General features: G+C 34.9%; 1 protein-coding gene across 6 annotated transcripts in view; it reads right to left on the bottom strand.

The window, feature by feature from the left end:
- Positions 1-26,901, bottom strand: part of LOC106782300 (uncharacterized) — a 246,797-nt gene that overhangs the window by 161,470 nt on the left and 58,426 nt on the right. For 2 of the 6 annotated variants that reach the window (XM_070245382.1, XM_070245383.1), the window contains one exon: positions 19,515-19,585. The exons of 3 other annotated variants lie outside the window; for them this stretch is intronic. In XM_070245382.1, coding sequence (XP_070101483.1) covers positions 19,515-19,585 — 71 coding nt within the window. Of the gene's footprint in view, positions 1-18,216; positions 18,960-19,514; positions 19,586-26,901 lie in introns of those variants that run through there. One more of the 6 variants, XM_070245384.1, reaches the window with a different exon arrangement.

Raw genomic sequence — 26,901 nt, 5'->3', positions numbered from 1 at the left:
GAATACTATGGGATGTCAATCTCTTTCAATGTCACAATTACTCATTGGGAGGAAACTGACAATCTATAAATGTCCCCTTTTTTATGTTATACTGAAGGAATGTTGTAGAAAGTACTTATTAATCCCAAAAATGCAATACTAATCTTTTAAAGCGAATTCATGTGTATTTTTTTCTTTTAGAAATCTGTTCAACTTATAGCAGTAAGTTGCTCGTTTCTTTCTCAGTTTGGTGTATTTTAGTCTCTTGAAACATATGAGAACCATTCCACATGCTAATCATTTTCTATTCTCTGGCTCTGAATGACCTGAGACACATGGTTCTCTATTTCCTTTGGTTTCATATTACATAAAATCCTTTCCAGTCGTTGAGAAATTTGTAAGACAAAATCCCAATGACTGGGGCAAGCCCTGTTGCCAAGTGGTTAAATTCATGCACCCTGCTTTGGGGGCTCAGGGTTTCTCTGGTTCGGATCCTGGGCGTGGACATGGCACTACTCATCAGGCCATGCTGAGGTGGCATCCCACATAGCACAATCAGAGGCACTCACAACTAGAAAATACAACTATATACCAGAGGGCTTTGGGGAGAAGAAGAAAAAAACAGGAAAAAGAAGATTGGCAACAGATGTTAGCTCAGATGCCAATATTTAAAAAAACAAAATAAATTCCACTGAGTGACTAAAAGAAGAAAAATGTCCCCAAAGATTGTGTAAAGAATTATTAATTGAAAATAAAAAGCCTCCCAAAATAATGAGAAGGAAAGAAAAGAAGATAGAAAATAGACTTTAAAATAAGAGAAGAAAAAGAATGAAATAAGAAACTAGGGACAGAAAATTTTAAAGTAGGGCAGATTTTAACAGTCAATGAAGAGTTTTCAAAAGCTGAAAGAAAAGAGAAAAGAGAAGGATGGTAATCTCTTTCCTGGTAGAGGCTGTAATGCCACAGAACCTGTTGTGAAGGATTTGGTGGCCCTATGAAAAGTATATAATCAACACAGACTGCTTTCACCATGTATTAGATGGAAGCGATTTTAAAATGTGTCTTATTTTTGAAATATCTATAGTGACTTCCAACAACTTCCCTTTTTCTATTGAGTTACTGTAGAATACTCTGAACATTGTATGAAAGACCAACATTGTCACACAAAAGATTTAGATCACAAGTCTCCTCTCTCTCCTGACAGGTTATTGATACATTTAGAAAGTAAAAACAGCTCTGACATGAAGGGAGAAATGTCCTGATAAGCTGAAAATAGTTCCCAAAGAACAAAAATTAGCATTTCACACATTTATGCATTCAGTGATAGAAATAAGAACAGAGAGATAGAAGATAAAAAGAGATGATATTAGAAAAAACAGTGAGAAGTAGGGATATAGTAAATGTTTTAAGTTTAGTTCACTGTAAGGTTTTTTAACTCTGGGTTAAGAAATGAAGTGAAAAACTAGAAGCAGCCACACCCACCCCAGCACCTCTCCAGGTCTACCAAACAATGTTCGTAGAAACCAAAGAATTAGAGCTATTCTTAAAGTCAGATATGCTGCACTCAGTATGTTTTATTACAACCAACTAACTTTGAAGATGAGGCACTCCCTAAAAGTGTACATGTTTCCCAAACAAAGATTAGATAAGATGTGGGTAACTGATGTAGAAAACCTAACTTTATTTATTTCTTTGGCTTACTTTTAGGCTTATCTGTAACATCTTTTGGTAAGTTTTTTTATTCTCAAATACAGTTTTCTCAGAGCCTTCTGGGGAATTTTTTGCATTTTCTATTCTCACTTCTGGATAGGTTCAAATTTAGACTCAGTTATTTCCACCTCTTTCAATTTTACATAAGCATAATCTCATTAGATTATTTATGAATGTTTAGCAAATGAAGAATGCATTAATATGTAAAAAGAACGGAGAGTACATCAGGAATGATTAAAACAAAATTCAGGACCATGGTCAATTCAAGCAAGAACTGGAAAGGTGTAATGGGGGAAAAGATGCAATCGGGGAGGGCACACAGCTAGGGGTACCTGGATGTTGGGTAGATGGATATTATTCTTTAAAGTATATACAAACATATCTAAACTCTTATGCATGCATAATACATTTCATAGTGAAGTATTTTCTTAATTCCAGAGACAGAGGAAAAGATTAAATCAGCAGTCTCACTAGAGTGATTAGAGGGGCTTATCATCAAAAACAATAATTGTATAAGTACGTATGAAGGGAAATGGGAGTGGAGAGAAAAATAGAAGAGAACATAACAAGATGAGAAAGAACAGAAGATAAAGGAAGTAAGATTAAATAAAAGTTAATGTAATGATGTTTGAATAAAAGCAGATAAACAGAGGTGGTGTCCCTAGAAAGAGAGGGTTGGAGAAAAAGAAGAGAAGGAAAAGATATGCACTGAGCACATAATAAGAAAAGAGAACTTTGCATATATTATTTCCCTAAAGTCCAATATAATTCTATTATTTGCCCCATTTTAGAAGCAGGAAGACATGTATATTGAGGTTAAATAATGTATTCAAATCCATGCAGTTATTAAGCAAAGCCAGAGTTGAAATCAGATCAAAGTGAATTTAAAATTCACACTCTTCTGCTTTTTAAATTTTTCACCTTCATCCACAGTCCTCAGTCCCAGTACAAGTATATGCAACTACTCTGATTATTGTTTGTCCTTAAATATTCTATACTTAAATAACCTGTAACATTTATTTGTGTGTGTATGTGTAATTTCAACTATATCTCATTCTTCTCCTTTTTTGCATTTAATATCTCTAAAGATCTATCCATGTTGCTATAGATACATCACATAGTTTGCTTATCATAGAGTAAAGTATTACAGAGAATGCTTGTCTCATATTTCCATTCTCCTGGTAGTAGACACATCAGTGATCTGCAATGCCTAACTGTCACAAACACACTGTAATTGAACGTCCTGAGATTTGATCCCTTGTGGATCTGAGTTAGAATTCCTTGAGATATGTTTGGCAAATGGATTACTAGTTCATACGCATATGCCAGATAATTTCCACAACTGCTGTACAGTTTACATTCCCACCCGCAATTCATGACTGGCAACCCACATTCCTACCAACATCTTGAATCATGCCATTTGCAAATTTTGCAATTAGGATGGAGAAAGTTTATATCAATGTTGCTTTAATTTGCACTTTTCTGGTCCTGGTGGGTTTGAGCACTTCATCACATACATGTTAACCATTCAGTTTTCCTTTTGTTGAGCTTGAATTCATATCAGTTGCCACTTTTCTATTGGATTTTTTCTCTTTTTCTTATTGGTTTTCAGGTGCCACTCATACATCTCAATTGTTGTTTTCCAGTTTTTAGATACTGCAAATATCTTCTCTCAGTCTGTCCTTTACCTCTAAAATCTGTCTATTGTGTATTTCATTGAATAGAAATCCTAAAAAATGATGTAATCACATGTAATCAGTTTTTCACATTGTGGTTTGGCTTATGGAGGTTTGAGTTCTTAACCAACCTCAACCTCATGAAGACCTTCTTCTATAATTTCTTCCATTACTTTTACATTACTTTTACCTTTCACTTTTTTCCATAACACATTTACCAGTGCCCTTCCCATTGTACCATGCTCTATCCCTTCCCTGTGTCCTGCTAAAGAAACATCTTTCCATTACAAGCAGGCTCTTCCGTAAGGGGAGAGCTTGACAATTCCCAAAATGTATCAACTCCTTTGAGAAGCTGAGAGAAAAGGGAATAAAAGTGGTACTTCCTCCTCTGTGTTCCTAAAGCACCTTGTCCACACTTCTATTAGAGTACTTACTATACTGGTGCAATAATTTATTAAGATGGCTGATTCTTTTTTGTAAACTATTGAATTCTTCAAGGGTCAGCTCAGTGTTCCATCGTGAATTCTATTGCCAGCACCTAATATAGTGTCTGGAACATATAGATGCTCAATAAATGAAAGTAGGTCATCTCCTCTCTCTTTTCTAAAAAATTTGGAAGGAGGTTGAATTACATGAGGACTCTAGAGTATAACATCTGTATTCTAGTTTCAGGTCCACCATTAAAGGAAATAAAGGAAATAAGAGCATGATATTACCCAAAAAAGTCTGAGAGGGGCCAGTGGTGTAGTGGTTAAGTCTGCGCACTCTGCTTCAGTGGCCCAGGGTTCATGGGTTTGGGTCCCAGGCATGGACTACACACCGCTGGTCAAGCCATGCTGTGGCATCATCCCACATACAAGATACAGGAAGACCGGCACAGATGTTAGCTCAGCAACAATCTTTCTCAAGCAGAAAAAGGAAGAACGGCAATAGATGTTAGCTCAAGGCAGATCTTCCTCACCAAAACAAAGTCTAAGAGACTCAGACCAATTCTAAGATAATGGTGACAAATTGACCAAAAAGTAGTTTTTCAAAGCAAGACTAGATTCTGGGTGCTGGGGGATCCTGGTTCCACTAATTATTAGCTGTGTGACCTTGGGTAATTTCTGTGTTCAGAATCTTCATCATAATGTTGCTGAGGATTAAATACATAATATCAGTCACATGAAGTTCTTAGACAAGTGCTTGGCATGTGGTAATTTATCAATATAAATGATCTAATATTATTTAGTGCTCCAAGATACTTTAAGCCTAAACAAAGTTTTTATCAAGCATTTTAGCAAACCACATCACACTCACTTGCTTATGTTTTATTTTAGGAAGACATTCAGCAACCAGAGGTAAGTTTTGCATTCATTAACTAATGCCCTTTACCATTTACAAGTGTGAAGAACTTCTGCAAACTCTATCTTAAATAAGTTCAACTTTTCAAATATAAAAATTCATTTTTTCTTTGATCTTCTCTCTTCCTTTCTCAGAAACTTATTTAGTATAAAATTTTAATTATACTCATGAAATTAAAAAGAATAAATATAATCTTTTTGCCCCTGGCTCAGAGTACCAGATATTGGAAGGTTTAGACTGCTAATGTCAATGGAGATGAGCATGCTAGGGAAATCCTTAATCTTCTACCAGCGAAACTACTCTAACATTTATTTCAGTTTGTATTTTAGAAAATATCGAGAGCATCCTCAGTAAGTTCCATTCCCATTTCTCAATATGAATGGTTTCTGAACACCAAAGTGTATGAAGACTTTTGCTAAATCTGGTTGTTAGCATATCAAGCTCTGCAAATCTTAATATTCTTATTTCTCATTCCATGTTATTTCCCATTATTCAGCATTTGTAGATTACTGATAGTCTGCAGGAAAATTTAATTGCATTGACTAAGAGAGAACAACAGAAAACTTAGCCATTTTTAAAAACATACATTGTAACTGCTATAAATGAGGAGAGTTCAGTTTGGAGAAAAGAGAAGTGGTGATGGAAAAAAGCACAACCTTCTACCACTTTCTGTAAATACTCTCAACCTTACCTTTGCACTGGATAAGAATGTGAAAGTATGCTAAAGCCTGTGTCTTCATAAGCAGAGAGCTACCAAAGAGAAAGCACAATGAAAGCCACAGAATGGGTCAACTGTTTAAACAATAGGAAGCTTTTATCTTTTTTAATTATCTTTCTTAAACATAATGATCTCCCATTTTAAAAAATTCTTTAAATTTCTCTTTTGTGAGGTACCCACTAAAATGCATGACTATTTTGTTATCATCCAGAAAAATTACAGTAATTTCTTTATTTTGTATCTTCCCATGTTCTAAACATATTTCATTATTTCTTTCCTTTTTGGTTTTGTTTCTTGAAGGGACTTTGATCATCCATTAGTAAATTACCTTCTAAAGTCCATTGGATTTAAATTACTTTTTTCCCATTTCTGTTTCTGTTTCTGATTCCTACTGGGAAAAAATTTAATATTTATTCCTTAACAATCTCTCCACGATATAAACAGATACTAGAGGATCTTGAGGAAAAATTAAAGTATACTAATTGATAGATGATATTAATAAGAGAAGTGCTGTCCTGATATTAGGTAATTCACACAACAGAAAATGCCAACAGAAATAGATTAAGGCTCAACTACTACTAAAGAAATAAAAATTAAAAATACAATGACAAAGGCTGGCCCTGTAGCATAGTGGTTAAGTTTGGTGCATTCTGATTAAGTGGCCCAGGTTCAGGGGTTCAAATCCCAGATGCAGATCTACACCACTCGTGAGCCATGCTGTGGAGGCAACCCACATATAAAGTGGAGGAATATTGGCATAGATGTTAGCTCAGGCTAACCTTCCTTGAGCAAAAATGAGGAAGATTGGCAATGGATGTTAGCTCAGAGCTAATCTTCTTCGGAAAAAAAATACGACAACATTTATATTAGACTTAAAAAGACAAAACTCAATGTTGTTGGGGTTATAAAGAAATAGATACATTCATGTTTATATGAGAAAATGCTGTATACTATAATAATATCTAGCAAAAAGCCAAAACACATAACTCTGGAGGAACAGCTAGGCAGAGTATAGTTGATTAATCCAACATATTATAATATTATAATTAGGAATGACCATTGTGAAGATGGTTAAATCTATACTTCACAATGTAATAAAAGGTGGAAAAGAACTCAAAGTTACACGTGCATTATGATCAAAATAGGAATATACCATGTCTTTATAAACTCTAGAAAGCTTATAGTGTTTTACTATATTGTGAATTCATAGTGAGGGACTTTTAAAACTAATGTCAATTGATATTTGGGCCTTTCCTTTTATCTTTTATTATTCAACCAGTTAAACACATAATTCAAAAATGTTATGGAACTGTAGTAAGGTATATCAGTTTCCTACAGCAGCTGTTCGACTCATTAGACTTGCTCCTTCTTAAATTTCCAAGTTCAACTGTATCTTGTTTTTAACTGATTCTATGATTTATTTGTAATACTACTTGGTTTTTTTCTTTTTTTGACATAGAAAAAGCTGTACATAATTAATATATAGAACTTAATGAGTTTGGAGATAAGTATACATCCATGAAACTATCATCACAATCTATGCCATTTACCTCCAAAAGTTTCATCCTACTCTCTTATTTATTTTCATTTTGTAATAAGAACACTTAACATAAGATCTACCGTCTTAGCAAGTTTTTAAGTATACAAGACAATATTGTTGATATAGGCACTGTGCCTCACAGTAGATCTCTAGGACTTATTCATCTTGTGTAATCAAAACTTTGTACCCTTTGATTAATACTTCCCGATTTCCCCCTCTCCCCAGTGCCTGGTAATCACCATTCCACTCTCTGTTACTATGAGTTTGACTATTTAGATTCCACATGTAAGACCATGCAATATAAGTCTGACTCAGTTCACTTAGCATAATGTCCTCCAAGTTATCCATGTTGTCACAAATGGGAGGATTTCCTTCTTTCTAATAATATTCTATTGTATGTGTATTCCACATTTTCTTTATCTATTTGTCCATTGGTGGACATTTAGATTACTTCCATGTTTTGGCTATTGTGAATACTGCTGCAATGAACATGGGAGTGCAGATATCTCTTTAAGATCCTGATTTCAATTCCTTTGAATATATACCCAGAGCTAGCATTGCTGGATCATATGGTGGTTCTGTATTTTAGTTTCTTAAGGAACCTCCATACTGTTTTCCATAGTGGCTGCACCAATTTACATGCCCACCAACAGTGTACAAGGCGTCCCTTTTCTCCACATCCTCACCAACACTTATTATACTTTACTTTTTTTATAATAGCCATCCTAACAGGTGTGAAGTGACATCTCATTGTGGTTTTGATTTGCAAAGCATCTTTTCATTACACCTGTTAGCCATTCGTTTGTCTTCTTTTGAGAAATGTCTACTCAGGTCCTTTGTCAATTTTGTAATCTAGTTATTCGCGTTTTTTTCGGTTGTTGAGTTGTATGAGTTCTTTATATATTTTGGACATTAACCCTTTATCAGATATATGGTTGGCAAAAATTTTCTCCCATTCCGTAGGTTGCCTTTTCACTCTATTGATTGTTTCCCTTGCTGTGCAGCAGCTTTTAAGTAAGATGTAATCCCATTTATCTATTTTTTATTTTCTTGCATGTGCTTTTGATCTCATAGCCAAGAAATCATTGCCAAGACCAAGGTCCAGAAGCATTTTCCCTATGGTAGCTTCTAGGAGTTTGATGGTTACAGGTCTTATGTTTAAATCTTCCATCCATTTCGAGTTAATTTTTGTGCATAGTGCAAGATAAGAATCTAACTTCATTATTTTATATGTGGATATCCAGTTTTACCAACAGCATTTATTGAAGAAACTATTCTTTTCCCATTGTGTGTTCTTGGTACCCTTATCAAAGATCAGTTGACCATACATGTGTGGATTTATTTCTTGACTCTCTGTTCTGTTGCATTGGTCTATATATCTCTTTTTTATGCCAGTGCTATACTGTTTTAATTACTATAGCTTTGTATTATATTTTTGAAATCAAAAAGTGTAATGCCTCCAGCTTTGCTCTTCTTGCTCAAAATTGCTTGGGCTATTTGAGGTCTTCTGTGGTTCCATATCAATTTTAGGATTTTTTATTTCTGTAAAAAATGCCATTATGATTTTGATAGGGATTTTGTTGAATCTGTAGATCATTTTGGGTAGTATGGACATTTTAACAAGATTAACTCTTCCAAACTGTGAACATGAGATATCCTTCCATTTATTTGTGTCTGCTTTAGTTTCTTTCACCAGTCTTTTCTACTTTTCAGTGTATAGGTCTTTTACCATCTTAGTTAAGTTTATACCTAAGTATTTTATTATTTTTGATACTATTGTAAATGATATAGTTTTCTTAATCTTTTTAGATAAGCCATTATTAGCATATAGAAATGCAACTGATTTTTGTATGTTGATTTTGTATCCTGCAACTTTGCTAAATTCATTTATTAGTTTTAACAGTTTTGTGAGGGTTTTTGTGGAGTCTTTAGGGTTTTTTACATATAAGATAATGTCATCTGCAAACAGAGATAACTTTACTTTTTCCTTTCCAATTTGGATATGTTTTATTTCTTTTTCTTATCTAATTGCTCTGGCTAGGACTTCTAGTACTATGTTGAATAGAAGTGGTGAGAGAGAGAGGGGAAAAAGGGGAGATGTTGGTCAAAGCGTACAAAATTTCAGTTATGCAAAATGAATGTTTTGGAGATTTACTATACAACATAGGGCCTATGATGAACAATACTTATTGCATAATTAAAAATGTACTAAGAGGATATATCTTATGTTAAGTGCTCTTACCACAAAACGGAAAATAAAAAATTAATCAGGAAAACAAAGCAAAAACAAAGGGGGAAGGAGGAAATTTTTTGAGGTGATGGATAAGTTTTTGTGATGATGACTTCACAGGTATATACTTATCTCCAAACACATCAAGTTGTATACGTTAAATATCTACAGCATTTTGTATGTCAGTCATACTGCAATAAAACAGTTTTTTAAAAAGTACTGGGTCCAAGAATTTGTAACAAATTCTCTTATTGATTTTTTTCAATTCTATTTGTGTAAAATACTAAGTTTTGGTGTTCTTTTGTGAGGAAGATTGGCCCTGGTTTACGTTTGTTGCCAATTTTCCTCTTTTTGCTTGAGAAAGATTGTCACTAAGCTAACATCTGTGCCAATCTTCCTCTATTTTTATGTGCCATGCTGCCACAGCATGGCTTGATGAGCAGCGCTAGGTCCACACTCAGGACCTGGGTCTGCAAACCATGGGCCACCGAAGTGGAGCACATGAACTTAACTGCTATGCCACCAGGCTAGCCCCCTAAAATACTATGTTTTTAATGGCCTTCCATTCTAAATAATAGTCACCTCTTAAGTAACTGATGAATTTTAGATGGGAAAAAAAACACTGATCAACAAAAATAATTAGGAGCTTGACAGAAAATATTCTATCAACTAAAAAGAGAAGGAATTTCCAAACAAATAAAGTGTAGCTGGAATAGAAGAAGGCAGCGAAACAAAATGAGAGAACAGAAGAAGAGAAAAGTAAGAGGAAAAAACTAAAAACAGGCAAGCATAAAAAAGTTTTTGCCATGGAAATATGTCAACATCTAAGGAAACTGAGAAGAACTGTAAATGCATATAAATGAATTTTCTACCTCTCAGCTCTATTTAAGGATAGAATGCATGGCTAAGGGGAAATATAAACTTTCATTTAGGTCACAACATAGACTTCTCACTTGGTACACATATTACACAGGGGATACAACATTTGAGTTCCCAAGAATCCTTCCAATCCTTGAACTGCATGTATAGTGCCGCATGAAGGACTCCGTTATCTGGGTCAACAGCTTGAAAGTAAATTATGCAAATATTTTTGTGCCTTGTTAATGTCATTTTCCAAGACCATCCTGGAAAAAGATTATTGATAGAGATTATAATGTACACATAAAGATCAGCTGAAGGTATGTTTTTGTGTTGTGTTTCAGAAAAACACGTACCATCAACTGGTAAGTGACTTTGTTTGGTAAGTACAAAGTACACGTGTGGTAAAGGATTTTATTCACTCTGGCTATTTTCATTTATAACTGCACAAAAACAGCATTTTAATGAGTTATGGAAAATATCTTTGATATTTAACCCTACTGATTTACAGGAAGAAAACATTGAGAATTACATCAACTGGCTTCTCAATAATAAATTAGAATGTTTTTACTAAGAAGAAACATACACAAAAGTATTTAGGAAATAAGTGGAGTCAGGATCTAGGCAGAAGTAAAGGAAAGTAAATTTTTTAAAAAATGAAACTACGGGAAGAACAAATACATCTTATGCACAGTACCCTACATGTTGTTGAAAGATTGAGCAACAAATGAGGAAGGGAACAAAAGGATGGCTACACTTATGATCCTCCAGATTAACAGGTAATAATTTAAAAACAGAATAGAGAAAAGGAAATTAAAAGAAGTAAAATGTGGTGGTGGTGGCGGTGATGGCAATAGCAGTAAAGGAAGTAGCAGCAGGGAAGAAAACTGAAAAAGCAAGTTTAAAAATAACAAACTGACAATATAACTCCCCAGTAGGAGAAAAAGTTAAAGAACTGCTTCTCTGGACTTCGTTCCAACTAAGAAGTACCCTAATAAGTGAAAATGCTGGGCACTTGAGAAAAGGATCACATGAGCTTACATTTTTTAAATAAGAGGAAAGACAGAAATTAAATATCACCAGACGTTATCTACCATTTAAGAAGGCAGACTTCAAAAAGTTCAGAAAGTAAACTTAAAGTACTTTGTTACAACTACCATAAACCAATCCTTATGTTAGTATGATTCCTGAAATCCTAGGAAAATAAAACTTACCAAAACTAACAAAGAAAAAAATGCAAAATCTAAATTAATAAGGAAGTTTTATCAGTAACCAAAAATCTTTCTCCATGCCCAGATGACTTCCCTAGTGAATTCTACCAAATATTTTAAAACATAAATTCAAATCCTACACAAAGTTTTCCAGAAAATAGAAAAATAGGGTACAGATCCAATTCATTTTATGAGGCTATGGTAACAAAACCCAAGATGACAGATTGAATGAAGAAATTTGGGAAAACTCAGAAATAGATCATTACATAAATGTTCCCTGTTGATATATGACAAAACTGACACTGCACAACAGTGGATAAAGAATTGTTAACCATACAAAAAAGAAGAAAGTGTACCCCTACTTCATATCAAAATTCAATTCCAGTGAATTATATATAAACATGAAAGCCAAAAGAATAGAAATAATACAGAAATAATCATCATGAATTTGGAGTATAGAAAGATTTATTTAAAAAGACTCAAAAAGCACTTACTATAAGGAAATAATGTGATAAATGTCAGTGGGGAGTTCATAACTAAGAACTTTTGTTCATCAAAAATCACTCCTAAGAGACTGGAAAGGCAACACTGAGTAGAAAAGTATATTTACAGTATACATAACAAAAAAGCTATTTTTTTCACATCTTACAACTATTTATTTGAACCCTCTGTATACAAAGATCTTTTTTTCACTTTTTTTAACTGAGATTCATAATAGTTTACATCATTGTGAAATTTCAGTTGTACGTTATTTCTTGTCTGTCACCACATAAGTGCTCCCCTTCACCCCTGTGGCCACCCTCCACCCCCTCTCCTTGGTAACCACTGAACTATTTTCTTTGTCCTTGTGTTTAAGACAATATTTTTTAATCAGAATATATGAAGAATTCCTACAAATCAATTACAGAAAGATGACAACCCAATAGAAAAAAATTCTTTAACAGGCACTTCAAAAAGAAGACCAATTTATATAAGATGTTTTTAACATTAGGAGAAGCTGGGTAAAGTGCAATCTCTGCATTATCTGTGCAGCTCATATAAATCAGAAGTTATTTAAAAATAATAAATTTAAGAAAAAATCACCCAATGAGACAAAAAAATAAGATATCACTTTAGAGCTATTGACAAGAATTAGAAAACTGAATAGTGTCAAATGTTGGCAGAGATATGGAAAATTGAAATATTTATGCATTTCTGGTAGGAGTCTTAATTGGTGTAGACAAATGGTATGCTGGCAAATGGTATCAGTTGGCTCTATGTAAAAAATGTGTGTGTCTGTGTGTCTATTTAACAAATTATATTGATATAAAGGATGTATAGCACAAATTCTACAAAAATAATAAAATATACAATACCTTTTATTGTAAAAAAAGCCAAAAAACATATTGAAATGTGTTTTACCTCATTGATAATCAAGTAAATGCCAATTTAAAACTATAAGAAAACAGCAGTGTATACTCACCAGATTGGCAAAAATTTTAAAGTACAAGAAAACTTCTAGCAAGAAAGTGGAGCAATGGGAACTCTCATACACTCCTAATGGTAAATGTAAGTTGGTATAACCATTTTAGAGAAGACATATTTTACAACCCAGCTATTCCACTCTCAGATAAATGCTATAAAGAGATTCATGCATGTGTGCTGGAAAACACATAAAAAATGTTCATAGCAGCATTAGTCATAATAGCCAAAAACTGAAAACAATCTAAATGCCAAATAATAATAAAATGGATCAATATTATGACACAATTATAAACACTCTACAGCAACATAAAATGATACATATGAATCATAATAACATAATGTTGCACATAGAAAGCATAACAAAATAGAAATAGAAAAGAATATATCGAGTATGATTCAATTTATGTAAGTTCCCAAATAAATCTAAATTAAACTATATTGCTTAGGGATTTTACTTAGGTGACAACATTATAAAGCAAGAATATCATTTTTTTAAAAAAACAGGGAAACAGTTACTTCTGGGTAGAGAAGGGATGAGGGAGAATTCAAAAGGCAAATGGAATGAAGTCAAAGGAAGGAAATTTTATACTTTGAGAATCCTACCTGCCCTAGAAAGGTTTTCTCTATAAACAGATGGAGAACAAATTGAAGGACAGAATAAGCTCCATCCATCAACCTCTCCTAAATTAGTCAGCTAGGGCTGCCATGACAAAATATCATAGACTGGGTGGCTTGAACAACAGAAACTTATTTTCTCATGGTTTAAGAGGCTGGAAGTCTGAAAGCAGGGTGCCAGCATAGCGGAGTTGTGGTGAGGGCTCTCTTCCTGGCTTGAAGATGGCTGCCTTCTCACTGTGTCCTCACATCAGAGAAAGAAAGACAGCAAGCAAGCTCTCTGGTGTCTTTTCTTAATCTCATCATGAGGGCCCTACCTTCACTACCTCATCTAACCCTAATTGCCGCCCAAAAGGCCTCATTTCCAAATATCATCACATTGGAAGTTAGGGCTTCAACATATGAACTGGGGGAGGAGGGAATACATTTAGTCAATAACACCTACCAAAGGTCCATGAAGTTGAGGTACCATCAGATAACTGCTGAGATTGCATTTAATGCCCATCACCTACTAGAAGAAACTGGTACATTGTGAACATCCCTTAGTGTGTTCCTCCTAGGACAATATTAGAAGAAACTGCTGTTAACCCAGAGAACCCAATACTAATAATATATTTTGTGTATGTGTATGCATGCTTGCCTGCATGTGTGTCTTCTTTTTCAGAAAGAGTTTCAGAATTAAAAGTTAGTTCTTTTTCTATTTATTTCTGATATATTTCAGTCTCTCATAAAGTCTGAGGCTATGGCTCTATATGACCAGATTTCATATTACATAGAACTCTCTCAAGTCATTAACGATTTTTCAGGAAGTAAAATTTCCAATGATTTAACAGAAAGAAAGCAATAAGATATATGTCTCCAGTGGTTAATTTGAATAAGTGTTTCAACTCTCTTAAATAAAATGAAAGGAAAGGGGATGGGGAGACTTCTTTCTTGGCTTTCCAAAAGTCTGCCTTGACAAGGACTGCAATACCGTGGGATTGTATGTGGGATTTGGTGGCTCTAGGACATGACGCTCTAAGAAAAAAAGATTATTAACAGGAACTAGTCACCAAATATCAGACAAAGAAGATAAAAACAGGGGCTGGCCCTGTGGCCTAGTGGTTAAGTTAGCACGCTCTGCTTTAGTGCCCCAGGGTTTCGCCGGTTTGGATCCTGAGCGCAGACATGGCACCACTCATCAAGCCATGCTGAGGCAGCATCCCACATAGCACAACCAGAAGGACCTACAACTAAAATATACAACTACATACTGGGTGGGGGGAGGCGCTCTGGGGAGAAGAAGAAGAAAACAATAAAAGAAGATGGGCAACAGATGTTAGCTCAGGTGCCAACGTTTAAAAAAAAAAGAAGATAAAAACACATGCATTTTTATCTTAAAAATAACTGAAATTACTCCAAACAATTTCCTTTTCAATTGACTTACTGTAAAATGATTTGGTCTTAAGCCATGTATGAGAAGCTAACACAGCCACTTGTGCAAAGGATTAGAGTCATTCCCCCATCTCTTACTGAATTATTGATACCAATTTACAAAATATACACAACTCTAATGGACAGAAAACATGAAGATAGAGGGGGGAAACATCCTGGAAATGCTGAAAATATCATGTAAACAACAAAAATTGATATCTTATACCAAAACTACTCAGTGACAGAAATTAGAATGAGGATGTGGCTAAAAAAAATGACAAAAGATGAACAAAGTAAATAGTAGGAAGAATGGAAATATTAGATATCTGTAAGATTCCCTTAAAGAGAAACCAGAGCTCAAAGATAAGTAAAAAACTGGAATAGGCTAGCTTATCCCAATAGTCTGAGGGAGTTTGTAATTGAGTGTTCACAGAAACCAAAGAACAAAAGCTGTTCTTACGTAGAGCAGAGAATGCTGAAACCCCAGGACATCTGCCCAAAATCTGTGACTTGTGAGTTTTGGCTTAACCTTAAGAAATTATTTATGATGTTTCTCTAGGAAAAAAAAATAGGAATTGAGTTATTAACCTGAATTATTACTATCTAAATTATTTCATGGTGTTATTTTTAGGCATAATTTCTCCCTCCTCTGGTATGTATTTTTAATCTCAATTCTAGTGTCCTCAGATATGTCCAAGACCCTTTCCTGCCCTTGCTCTTTTTATTTATATTCATAAAACTTTGATACCTTGTGTTTCAATTTGAATTTTTAGAAAGTAAAAAGTCCAATGGGAGAGGAGAGGGGCAGAGTGGTACAGAGGAAGAATAATGAGTTTATTTCAGCAGTCTCCTGGGAATGGTTATTATGGCCTATCAGCCAAAAACAGTATATTTTGTGATTATAGTCTGAAAGTGAAAGTGGAAAGAAATAATAAAAGAAATTAAGTTAAGTGAAAATCCATGTAGCAGTGTTGAAATAATGTAAAAGCTGAGCAACAGAGGTGATGTGGGTCAGAGGAGGAAAATGGAAGGGGAAAATAGAAACTTACCTTAATTTAGCATCTCTAAATGCTAGAATTAAATCTCAGAATAATTAAATTATTAAAATAATTAAATAAATAAAATAATTAAATCTATTAAATCTCAGAATAATTCTATGAACCAGGTATTGCTTAGAACCATTTTATAGATGAAGAAGTTGAGACATCATAGATTTAAAAACATTTATGAACTGCAAGCAAATGTGCATGCTCTCAATCTCTTTTTTAGTGTAATTTTTCTCTTTCATCCTTTCCTCCACTCCCAATCCCCTCTCCACCATGGGCACACACTCTAAAATGTGGGAAATATGTTCTTGGGTATGGATCTGTCCTTTTAAAATATCCAGTCTTGTTTTGTGTGTATTTTTAATTTATATGATTATTTTGTGCTTTAGATCATGTTCTATTGCTTACTTTTGTGTTTAACAATAGGTTTTTAAGACTTACCTGTATTTCCCATTTCCCTATGTATATATCTAGCACGTTACTTCTAAGAACTGCCAAGAATCCCATGGTATCTACTAGACCCATACATTTTTCCTGCGATGGACACTTAGCTGCCTCCATCTCTCTAGCACCATGATCACTTTGATGAACATCTTAGTTTGTGTCTCCTTCTCTTCCATTGGATTTATAATTTTACCTTTCCCACTTAGGACTTTAATCCCCAAAGCCAGGCTCTTTCCATTATACTGTACAATCTCCTATAAAGAGATATAGGGACAATTTGTACTAAGTGCTCATTTGCATCTTGAACTTACCTTGAATAGTTTTGCATCCTCACAATTATAGTTTATATGACCAATTCCTTTCCTAAACAATTAAATCTTTCAAAGCCAGGCACAGTGTTGTTCTTATTATTCTTCTATCCCCAGTATTTTATATATTAAGAAAGTTTTTTTAAATAAATCTCACCTTTTTCTATAAGTCTAGGGAAAAGGTAGACTGAAATAAAAAGTATAATGTCAAACAAACTTTGATTCCAATCCCAGATCTGCCATTTATAAACTCTGGGACTCTGAGCAAATTAAAACCTTCTGCTATCCTAGAGAAGAGTTGAAAAGATGAAAAAGGAAACAAAGGTAATGAGACTAAAATAGTATACGAAAAGCAGCCAAGGAAGTTAAGTTTAAAGAAATAAACTTAGGTTAATGTCTGGGACACCAGTGCCAAATAGCCAACGTGGAGCTCTGGGACACATGAGGTTAAGATAACCTCCAGTGCATGGCTGCCTAGTTTACATCACAACACTACCAGTTATCAGCTGTGAGCAACTGGGAGAGTATAAGAAAGATTGTGTTAGAGATTAAGCTACTCAATCTCTCTGTGTCCAGTTTTTTGCTCTATAAAATTGGGGTTATAATAGTTCCAGACCGATAGGATTAAATCAGTTAAATGAGAAGAAATAATTGGAAAATGTCTGCTGTATAATCACTTATGATTACCAGATGTTAGCTATTAGTATTGGATGTTTGAGAGCTCTAAGCACATTAGAGCCCAGGCAAAGACAATATCAAAATATTTAGTCACCCAAGAAGTAAACCCTACCACACTTACTTCTTTGTATTTTATTTGAGGAAAAGTTGTAAAATCTGTAGGTAAGTTCGTATTTCTATTCTTTAATTCAAGGAAGAGATCTGGGCTGAAGATACAAATTTGGAATTTGTCAGTATACAAATAGTATCTAAACCCTTGAGACGAAGATGAAAACATCCAGGAGGTTAGTGTAGATAGAAATAAGAAGAGGACCTGGCCCTGAGGCCTTCCAACATTTAGAAATTGAGAACTCAAAGAGGAAACAGCAAAGGTGACCAGAAGAAGCAGCCAGTGAGCAAGAAAATCATATCTCCGTAGAGAGTGGTGTCCCAGAACCTGAGGGAAGAAATGCTAAGAAGGAGGGTGAGAGAGACTGTCAAATGCTGCCCACAGGTCAAAGAGAGGGAGTAAGGTCAGAAGCACTGGGACACACTCTTCACTCACACATTCTCTCTCCCATATTCACAATCTTACTATAGGAAATTTTAAAAATCACTGATAAACAAAAAAGAATAAATACAGCCATACACTAAAACCTTGTGTCTTTTCTCTGCTTATCCACACTATTAGGTATGGAAACTTTGAGGATCTTAGAAAATTAGAGGTTGAAACAACTCATAGAACAGTAATTTTAGTCAATCTCCTACCAGTCAAATCACACTGTTTATTCTTTATTTTAGGGACTGGCACAGAAACTACCAGTAAGCTCAATTTCTATTTCTCAATTTGAGTGATTTATGGATACTTAAGTGCATGAAGATATCCAGCTTTGAAAATCTCAATATTTTTAACTCTTATTTCTCATTATTAGTTACTCTCTCATTAATCAGAATTTCAGAAGCTATTGATAGGAAAGTTGAAGGAGCTGATTAAAAGAATAAGTAGCATACAACAAATAAAATCCTTTATTTTCAAAAAGATTGAAGCAAACCTAGAGGAGAAAAATCTGGTTTGAGAGAAAAGAGGAAGGTGAAGTACAAGAACCCAAAAAAAATTTAAATACTGCAATAACTTATATTGTCCTAAATGTTTTCCACCTTCTCTGTGGCCTGGATGAGAAAGCGAATGTGTACAAATCAATTTACCAGCCTCCAGAAAGTTACTCAAAATATAAGAGTGAAATCTCCAGATTTATTTCCTCATTTGTGATAATAGGCAAAAAGACAACTAACTAAATAAATATTATCAAAGTATGTATAGGTGCCAGGTAGAAATCTATGTGCTAAAGACTCAATAGTGAAGATGTGAGATAAGGTTCTCTTTATTATTATTACTTAATTTATTTAAATTAGGAAAAAAAAACAGGTCATCCATTTCTCCTACTCCCCATCCCCTGCCTCTGGCAACCACCAATATGTTGTCTGTATATATGAACTTGGGTTTGGTTTGGTTTTGTTGGTTTTGTTTTGTTTTTTAGATTCCACGTGTAAGAGAGGTCATACAGTATTAGTCTTTGCCTGACTTATTTCACTTAGCATAATGCCCTCAGATTCCATCCATATTGTCACAAATGGCAAGATTTCACTCTTTTCACAGCTGAATAATATTCCATTGTACATATATACCACGATTTCTTTATCCATTCATGACCTCAAAGTTCTTGTTCACGTGGAATTCACACTAAACTGGAGGGAGACAACAAGGAAATAGATAAATGCAAAAAATAATTTCACGGTTATGGAGAAAGTAAAAGGAGGTGGTACATACAGAGTGACTGGCTAGAGTTAATTTATCTTTGAGAAGGCTTGAAGAGGTGACGTTTGATCTGAGACCTAAACAAAGAGCCAATCATGCAAATAGCTACAGAGAAACTATTCCAGGGAGAGGAACAAGTTTGAAGCCTTTGGAGTGGGAATGAGCTTGAGAAATGGAAAAAAGGCAGAATAAACAGAGCCTAGGAAGCAGAGAGGAAAAGGGAAAAGAGGTCAAAGAAGGAAGGACCTTGTAAGCCACAAAAATAAATTGGCATTTTATTCTAAGTGAAATGAGGCTTCATTAGAAAGTATCAAACAAGGGGTAACAAGTCCTAATCTATGTTTTTAGCAGGTCACTCCGGCAGTTGTGTGGGTAATGACTGCAGAAGAGCAAGAGCAGAAGCAGGTCAAGCTGCCAGGTGTAGAGGTGGTCAATTAGGACAACGAGCCAAACTGAGGGTAACAATCAAGCCATTATTCACTTACCATAAGAGTGCAGACAAGAGGCAAAGACATGTGCTGGCTCTCCCTCTGTGGACACCCTCTTCCATCTTTCTCTGTGGGACAACACCAGGCAAGGGTCCATGACATGGGGCACAACCAGGGGAAATCATCTCACTGCTGAAGAACAATGAACAAAATGCTCCTGCTGCTTTACGGACCCAGGGGGCAAGGAGGCAGGGTAAGAGGTAACAGTGGGAAAGAACTGAGTCAGGGTGGAGAAGAGTATTTTAGTCAAGGCCCCCTGACAAGAAGGTCTTGGCAGAAACACCTGAAATGTGTATCGGCTGAAGAACTCTACTCCCCACTCTAAGGAGGCATCTGAATGACAGTGCCTGGGCTAGGAATGCAGATATGTGTATGAGCGTGGTGGAGGCCTGAGTCCTTGACTGCAGTTCCCTCCAGAGACTGCAATACACTGGCTGTGGACTAGTCTAGTGTCGGGAGGGCAGCTTTCTCCCATGAGGCTTGCTAAGCAAAGCCTTTGTTAATTGCCTATGGTTGAGCCTAGAAGAGTACACATAGGATTTTGGCCTGGAGGCATACTCCTCACTGATAGGAGGGTATTGCAATAATTCTAGCAGAGATGATTGTTGATTTGACTGGAGTGGTAACAGGAGAGATGAACAAAAGTGAGTAATTCCCAGATACATTTTGGAGGGAGAGCCCACAGGACCTCCTTATGGATTGGATGTGAGAGCAGATCGAAGTCCCCGTTCACTCAACATTCATTCAAAAATTTTGAGAAGAATGGGAAGTCACAAGTTCTGTCTTTGGATATGTGATTTTCCATATGCCTAATAAATGTCCAAGTGGAAATGTCAAATAGGCATTTACTATTTAGTGATGTGGCCAGGAATAGAAAAATAAAATTGGGAGTCATCTGCATACAAACATTACTAGATGAAATTACCTAAGAGTACAAAAAGGAGAGCACAGTGGATGACAAAACTCTCAACCACTCTAAGTTAGAGATTGAGAAGGAGTCCACAAAGACTGAGAGGGAATCGTCAAGTTGAAACATACTACGTGCCCCAAAAGTTTTCAATTATTGGCATTTTGGAAAACAAATGCAAGGATTGAATGAGTCCCAGCTAGCCTACTCTTCCTGCAGACGCACCAAGTTGAGGGGCTGCTTGGGAATGGGGTTCCTTTAGAATGATATAAATGTTGATCTTCTAGCAGAAGAAATTCTTCTGAGTGAGAGGATTAGGTGCCCTGCAAATGTCCCCTTTCTAATGATCTCCCTGGAGGACTACTGAAGGAAACATAGGGCATTTAATTCAGAAAACAAATAAGTATCTTTAGGGATTTGTCTATGTTGTTTTTCTGTTTGTTTTTAAAAAATGCCTTGTAAGACCCATTGGTAAGGTCCTAATTTTTCTCAATTTTGGTGACTTTCAGTATCCTATACAGTCTGGGGAACTTCCCACAAAATACCTATGTTCAATTCTATATCTGTCTCTACTCACTGCACATCTGCAGCACCTGGGGTGATCTAGATCACAGCACACATACAAAAGACACCTGTTTTACAAACGGAAAATGATCCTCATTTTTATTATTGCTGTAAAGCTTAGAATGAGGTAGAATAATGTGGAGTCAAGCAAACTTAGACTCCAGTACCTTATCTGTCACTTATTTGGTCTGTTACTGAACTTGATTAATAATCCTCTTTGGTCTGAAAGAATGGGAAAGCCAATGTAAGAAAAAATGAAAGAAATAGGAATAATTATGTGAATGAAAAAAGTCATGGAAGTAAAGTTTAAAGAAAGACACTTAGAGCTCTAGTAGCACATTGCCAGCATAGAACTCTGAGAGCGAGCATAACGTAATGTACAGAGGGGTTCACTCTGGAGCCAGGTTGCTTGAGATTACAATTCTAATGGGATTTGGCTTTGTGATTTTCAATGATAAAAACAAGATGATATTAGTAAGACAGAATTACTGTGTGAATTAGAGAACTCAGAACAATGCCAGGGGCCTCGAAAGTGGTCAATATAAATTAACTACTATTATCCTTCATTCTATAAGGGAACAAAAGGCCAGACAAATGTACTAAAAAGAATTTAAGTTTCTTCCAAGCAACCAATGACATTCACTTGTTTCTGGCTTATTTTAGGTAGTGCTAGGAGAAGCAAGATTACATTGGTTTTTTATTTCTCATGTCTGTATCCTATAATATTTCGCAGCAAAGACTGCTTTTACTAATGCAGAATGATACCATATCCAACAATGGAAATATAAATTTATTTTTCTTTCTTCTTTTTTTCTTCCCACACTAACAATCTTTTAAGTAGCCCAAAAACAAACAAAATGTGACTACAAAGATTTTCTTAAATAACAAATATAATCAAGCCACACACCTACATATCTTTTCCTGTTATGCCATAGCAGCAAGTATGGAAGATTCCATAATATAATGAATTAAGATATTGAAACTCAACCTATGGATGCATATTATGGAGACTTTTAGACAAGTGCATTTGTATTTTACAAACTACCAAAAGAACTTGCAGAATCTTTTACATTTCTCAATTAATGTTTGGAGACTTAAGTACATGAGGATATTTTGCTTAATCAGCCTCTTACAAAATCCCGCTTTGTATATCTTAATATTCTTTTAATATTCTGTATTCTCCTCCCATGAATCCACATTTTTGGAGGTTACTGTCAGTTTATAGGAAAACTCAAATGTACTAATTAACTAAGTGAATAAATAATACAAAATAAAAATTATCTTCCCCCCAAAAGACAAATTGATATAGGAGAGTTTAGGTAGAAATAATGAACAAGAACCCCACAAACCATTCCAATTAATGAATTGCATAATTTAAAAGAAATATTTTTCTAAATTAGTTTAAATTCCTTGTAAAACGAACAAAAATGCAATGTTAAAAGTCAGGTGGATTTCACAAGCATTAAGCAAACGGTCAAGTCAATGAGAATACAACAGGGAAAAGGGAATTTAAATGATATAACTTCTTGCCAGACCTCCAAATATAATCCACAGCAACACATGGGCAATATTTTAACCCACTGCACTGTTTGAAGAGATGAAGACTTAAATAAATTCTAAACAAAATATTCACTTTGTGAGTCTACCAAATTAATAAAGGATTGAGGCCACCAAACTGGCTCTGCTCTTAGATCAAACAAACAAAATATTTTCATACAGCAAAGAATAATAGGAACAGGATTCAATACCACAAAGAATAATAAGTTATCATTAGTATTACTTGTCATGTTGAACTCCTAAACATCTTTATAGTTCATAGAGGCCAACACAATCCACATTCTAGTGTATGTAGACAAATGGTCAAAGAACAGGGACAGTTAATTCACACAGTCGAAAACTCCAACAGTGGTCAATTATACCTCAATAAAAAAAACTTCAACAGTAAACAGTTGGAAGAAATATTAAACCACAATAATCATTAATGAAGTTCTAAGCATAACTTGTATGATATAACAAACACAAATTAGATGAGCAAAGATAAAACTCAATGTTGGCAGAGCTATAAACAATAGATACACAAATTTCTAGAGATAACCCCAAAATGACTAGATATCTTCACCAAGTCAAATAACAAAAATCAAGTAAAAAAACTTTAGAGTAGGGAAAAGACTACCAATTTTTTTTAATTTTAAGAAAGATCAGGAAAGACAAATACTGAGATTGCTCATACTTTAGTATTTGAACTATTGAGAGTTATGGAATAAAAGCTAGAGGAGAAAAGTAGGAGAGTAGGAAACAAGAACACTGAAGAGGGTGAAAAAGTAAAGCTGTCAGGTTTAAGTGATTATGAAAGGTTTCCAAGGCTAGTGAGAAGAGGAAGAAACTCCAACATGTATTTATGAACTTGGTGACAACCAGTCTGGACCCAAGAAGAAATGGTCACCATGGAATGGGATGAGCCTGCCTTTGATAAAGAGACACAAGCATAGGCTTCTCACTCAGTGGAGAGACCCCAGAGGGATACAACAATGGTTAGGGGCTGGACTAGGAACCCCTAAGATGCCTTCCAGTTCCAGATTGAATATCTTCTTCATAAAAAGAGTCTATTTTCTGGGGTTAAAACATCAAAGTAATTGATGTAGCAGTTTGGTGTTTATTGGGTATTATTTTAAAAGAGGAGAAAGATTAACAATGGGTAAATGGACACACAAAAGGCTGACCAAAATTATTTGCTTGTATTTCTATTGCAGCAAAAGCAGCTCCTCCTTTAAGTAAGTTCACTATATTTTTCGTAATTTTCATATGCACTGTACTAATAGAGGCTGTAGGACTTTTATTAAATTGAGAGTTTTCCTTCCAATAGTGCAAAAGCTAACATTTTATCGAATTGTTGATAATGCCCTTGAAATTTAACCCTACTGAGTAAACTGCGAAGAACTTTAAATCAACTGAGTTTCCAATACTAAAAATGGTTCACCAAGGGAAAAAGTACATACCAAGAAATTTTTAGTGAAATGAATTAGAAGCAGGAAAAGGAAGCTAGCCAGAGAGACAAAAAGGCAAACAGGAAGAAAGGAATCATGAAAGTAATCTATGAAAGCAACCTATAAACTCTAAATAACACCCTAATGTATTTTTAAAACGCTAGACAGTAGATGGGGAAGTGAATTTTTAAATTGAGCAATAACAGTATTTCCCCCAGGATTTCCAAATTACTCAGTTATCATTAGAGAGGAGTAAGAATGCAGGGAGAGAAAAATATAAGAGGCAAAATTAATAGCAAAGTTGAAACGAAGTGAGCTCTGATAAGGTCCTAACGTGCTTCTGCCATTAGAATCTCAGAGAAAAGGAGAGAGGACAGCTCTTTCATCTCTGCTAAAAGAGGATTTACTGCCACAGCAGGATACAAACTCCTTCCCTGGAGAGCTACCAATGGTAACATTCTCCAAGTCACAGGGAGGAAAAATTATTTTTTTTATTTGTCTTTGTATTAAACAAGAAGGTCCAGCACAAAAAAGCAAGCTGTTTTCAGCTTCTAATTTCTAGTTTCTTGTACGTTTCCCATTGACTGGATGTTGGTCACTTTCTCTAGCATTTTCATTTCCAGCCAAATTTGTATTATTCGATCTCTCTCTTTCTCTATGTCACAGAATCTATTATTAATTATTTTGAGGAAAATATAAACTATGTTGGGATTAAAGAGGAATACTAGTAGGTCAGTAACCTATGTAAGGTCCACATCACATAAAGAGCAATATTGATGGTATGCAAAAACTTCAAAAGTTAGATAAATGAATTAGTAAGACAGGAAGAAATAAAAATTAAGATTACAAATAGTTAATGTTGAAATCTATCATTAGCACTCCTGAATCTGTGTGTGTGGAAGGAAGTAAAGGAATAGAGAAAATTTCACCTATCAAAATTCCTTGTCCTTATCCTTTCCCTTGAATGACAGCCTCCAAAGGTGGCACCAAATCCCTGAAGCCCCAAACAACACAGAGGTCAAGCACCTAGCCCCTGTCATTTCATGAGCCCAAGAGGATTTCTCTGGAATTTATACCCATAGACATTCTTATTTTCATTCCAGTTGATTTGCAGAATTCATCAATTTACAAATTCTCCAACTATAAAGGAAAGAGCCCTTCACCCACATCCTTTACACATCTTATTGTTTTGTTGGATAAAGAGGCACTAAAAGTAATCTCAGGTGACTGCTGACTTTTTGCTTGGATTGTTCATTTTCTTAAAAAAACCATCAGTGATCTTCGGGAATGCTTCAAACGTAAAACAGGTTGAAGTACAGAACTCTAGTGGTCAGAAGTGAAAATAACAGGTGCAGAAACACATCATCCTAAGTTCTTCCATTCTGATGGGTACTTCCTTATTCCTGATTGTTTTTTCATTTCCTTGATTACTGCTGAGCTTAAGCACTTTTCTTCATATACTTGTTAGCCACTCAGACTTTCCCTTTTGTGAGTAACCCAGTCACATTTTGCCCATTTTCCTATTACATTTCTTGTTTATTAAGTCTCTACTTCATTTATTTCTGCTCTTATTTTTATTATTTCCTTCCTTCTACTGACTTTGGGCTTGTTTGTTCTTCTTTTTTCTAGTTCTTTCAGGTATAATGTTGGATTGCTTATTTCAGATTTTTCTCTTTCCTTGAGGTAGGCCTGTATTGCTATAAATTTCCCTCTTAGTACTCCTTTTGCTGCATCCCATAAGTTTTGGTATGTTGTGTTTTCATTTTCATTTGACTCCAGGTATTTTTTTATTTCTCCTTTGATTTCTTCATTGATTCAATAAATTGTTCAGTAGCATGTTGTTTAGTCTCCACATTTTTGTGACTTTTCCAGCTTTCTTCTTGTAGTTGATTTTTAGTTTCATACCATTGTGGCTAGAAAAGATGCTTGAAATGATTTCAATCTTCTTAAACTTATTGAGGCTTGTTTTGTTTCCCAACATATGGTCTATATTTGAGAATGTTTCACATGCACTTGAGAGGAATGTGTATTCTGCTGCTTTGGCATGGAATGTTCTACATATATATATATATATCTGTTAAGTCCATCTAGTCTAGCGTTTCATTTGAGATCACTGTTTCCTGTTGACTTTCTGTCTGGATTATCTATCCATTGATGTAAACGGGATATTAAAGTCCCCTACTATTATTGTGTTGCTGTCAATTTCTCCCTTTAAGTCTGTTAATAGTTGCCTTATATACTTTGGTGCTCCTATGTTAGGTACATATATATTAATAAGGGTCATGTTTTCTTGGTGGAATGTCCTTTTTATTATTATATAATGCTCATCTTTGTCTCTTTTTATCTTTTTTGTCTTGAAGTCTGTGTTATCTGATATAAGTGTGGCTACATCCACTTTCTTTTGGTTGCCATTTGCCTGGCATATCATCTTCCATCCCTTTACTCTGAGCCTATGTTTGTCATTGGAGCTGAAAGGGTCTCCTGGAGGCAGTATATTGTTGGGTCTTGTATTTTAATCCATGCTGCCACTCTGTATCTTTGGATTGGTGAACTCAATCCATTTACATTTAGAGTGATAATTGATATATGAGGGCTTAATTCTGCCATTTTATCTTTTGTTTTCTGCTTGTTCTATATTTCCATTGTTTCTTTTACCTTGTATTTCTGTCTGCCATTTCAGTTCAGTGGTTTTCTGTGACGTTTTTCTCAGTTTTCTCTTAATTATGATTTGTGACTCTGCACTGATTTTTTGTTTTGTGGTTACCATGAGGTTTGTATAAAAGACCTCATTAATGAGATAGTCCTTTTTCAGCTGATGGCACCTTATCTCCATTAGCTTATGCAGGTTCCCCTTCTATGGTTTTGTTCTCACAAATTATTCCTTTTTGTGTTGTGAATTTGTGACAAAATTGAAGTTGTTATAGTTATT

This window comes from Equus caballus, chromosome 20, assembly GCF_041296265.1.
Source record: "Equus caballus isolate H_3958 breed thoroughbred chromosome 20, TB-T2T, whole genome shotgun sequence".
Classification (NCBI taxonomy): Eukaryota; Metazoa; Chordata; class Mammalia; order Perissodactyla; family Equidae; genus Equus; species Equus caballus.
Note: the sequence above shows the minus strand (reverse complement) of the source record. Positions and strands in the feature narration are given on the sequence as shown.